The sequence below is a fragment of the Sphaeroforma arctica genome, assembly GCF_001186125.1.
Source record: "Sphaeroforma arctica JP610 unplaced genomic scaffold supercont1.9571, whole genome shotgun sequence".
Classification (NCBI taxonomy): Eukaryota; class Ichthyosporea; order Ichthyophonida; genus Sphaeroforma; species Sphaeroforma arctica.
The window spans coordinates 1-1,057 of NW_014030987.1; the positions used below are offsets into that span (position 1 = coordinate 1).

Here is a 1,057-nt window from a genome sequence, read left to right on the forward strand (position 1 = left end):
ATCTTCCTGATGTACTGTGTCTGTCTGGCCTTCCTGATGCATTGTATCTGTCTGGTCTTCCTGCACAGACTGCTCGTCTTTGCCACCGTCATGCGCATCGGCTGCATCGCTGTCTGTGCGTCCAGAGTGCGCCTGCCCGTCCCTCAGGCCAGTCTCCGCAGTACCCTCGAGGTTATCTGTATTACTTTCTGGGTCGTGTGCGAATGGCAAGTCTGAGTTTTCTGCACTCCCCCCATCACTGGGAATGTCTGTATGTCCCTCTTGTAGGTCCCTACCGTCGACCACACCATCCGTCACTCCCTGATCCTCTCCCACCGTATCTCCCCAACCGGTGGTCCAATCAGAATCGTCCTTGGCCGTTGCCCAATCAGAATCGTTCTCAGCAACTGCCTCGCTACCAATCGCATCCGGCGACTCGGCAGTAGTCGCCATATCCGCACCAGCATTCACATTGCTCTCCCCACTCACCACCGTATGTCCCGCTACAGCTTCTGCCCCATTTTCCGGTCCTAAAGCAGTCGCGCTGGTGACACCTGCCCTTCCGTTATCGGGTGCATCGTGGACGACACTGTCCTGTGCTTCTGACATGGACTCGCGGTCGGGTTGGTTCTGTGATAGAATGAATAACAGCGGGTTCACTAATGTCGAAAGATCCAGAAAATTTATACCACAGGCACCTTGTCTAAAAACCCTAAACCCTAAACTGCTGGCCATTGCTGCACACTTGTCTTGTGTTCGTATCAATGAAGGTACATGCTGGCCAGTGTTAAGTACGAGCTGTGCTACGTTTGCAGATATCATAACCGCCACAGAGCTCAGCCACACAGACATCTACGGTGTTCCGAGTTAGAACCACAACGAATCAAAGACACACACATAACTCATCAAAGACACACACACAACCCTTCAAAGACACACAAACAGCTCATCTAACACACACACACATTCCTTCAAACACACGCACACAGCTAATCTAACACACACACAATCTATCAAAAACACACACAACCCATCAAAAATACACACACAACACACCCAACACACACACACAACTCCC

The 1,057-nt window shown here is 51.2% G+C and overlaps 1 protein-coding gene across 1 annotated transcript; it reads right to left on the bottom strand.

Annotated features, from left to right (window-relative positions):
- Window positions 1-15: 15 nt before the first annotated feature.
- Window positions 16-588, bottom strand: SARC_17033 (hypothetical protein; the record flags this gene model as incomplete). Its single annotated transcript, XM_014288866.1, has 1 exon — window positions 16-588. A coding segment is annotated over one exon (573 nt), but the record flags the coding sequence as incomplete, so codon positions are not given.
- Between the last annotated feature and the right edge of the window lie 469 nt (window positions 589-1,057).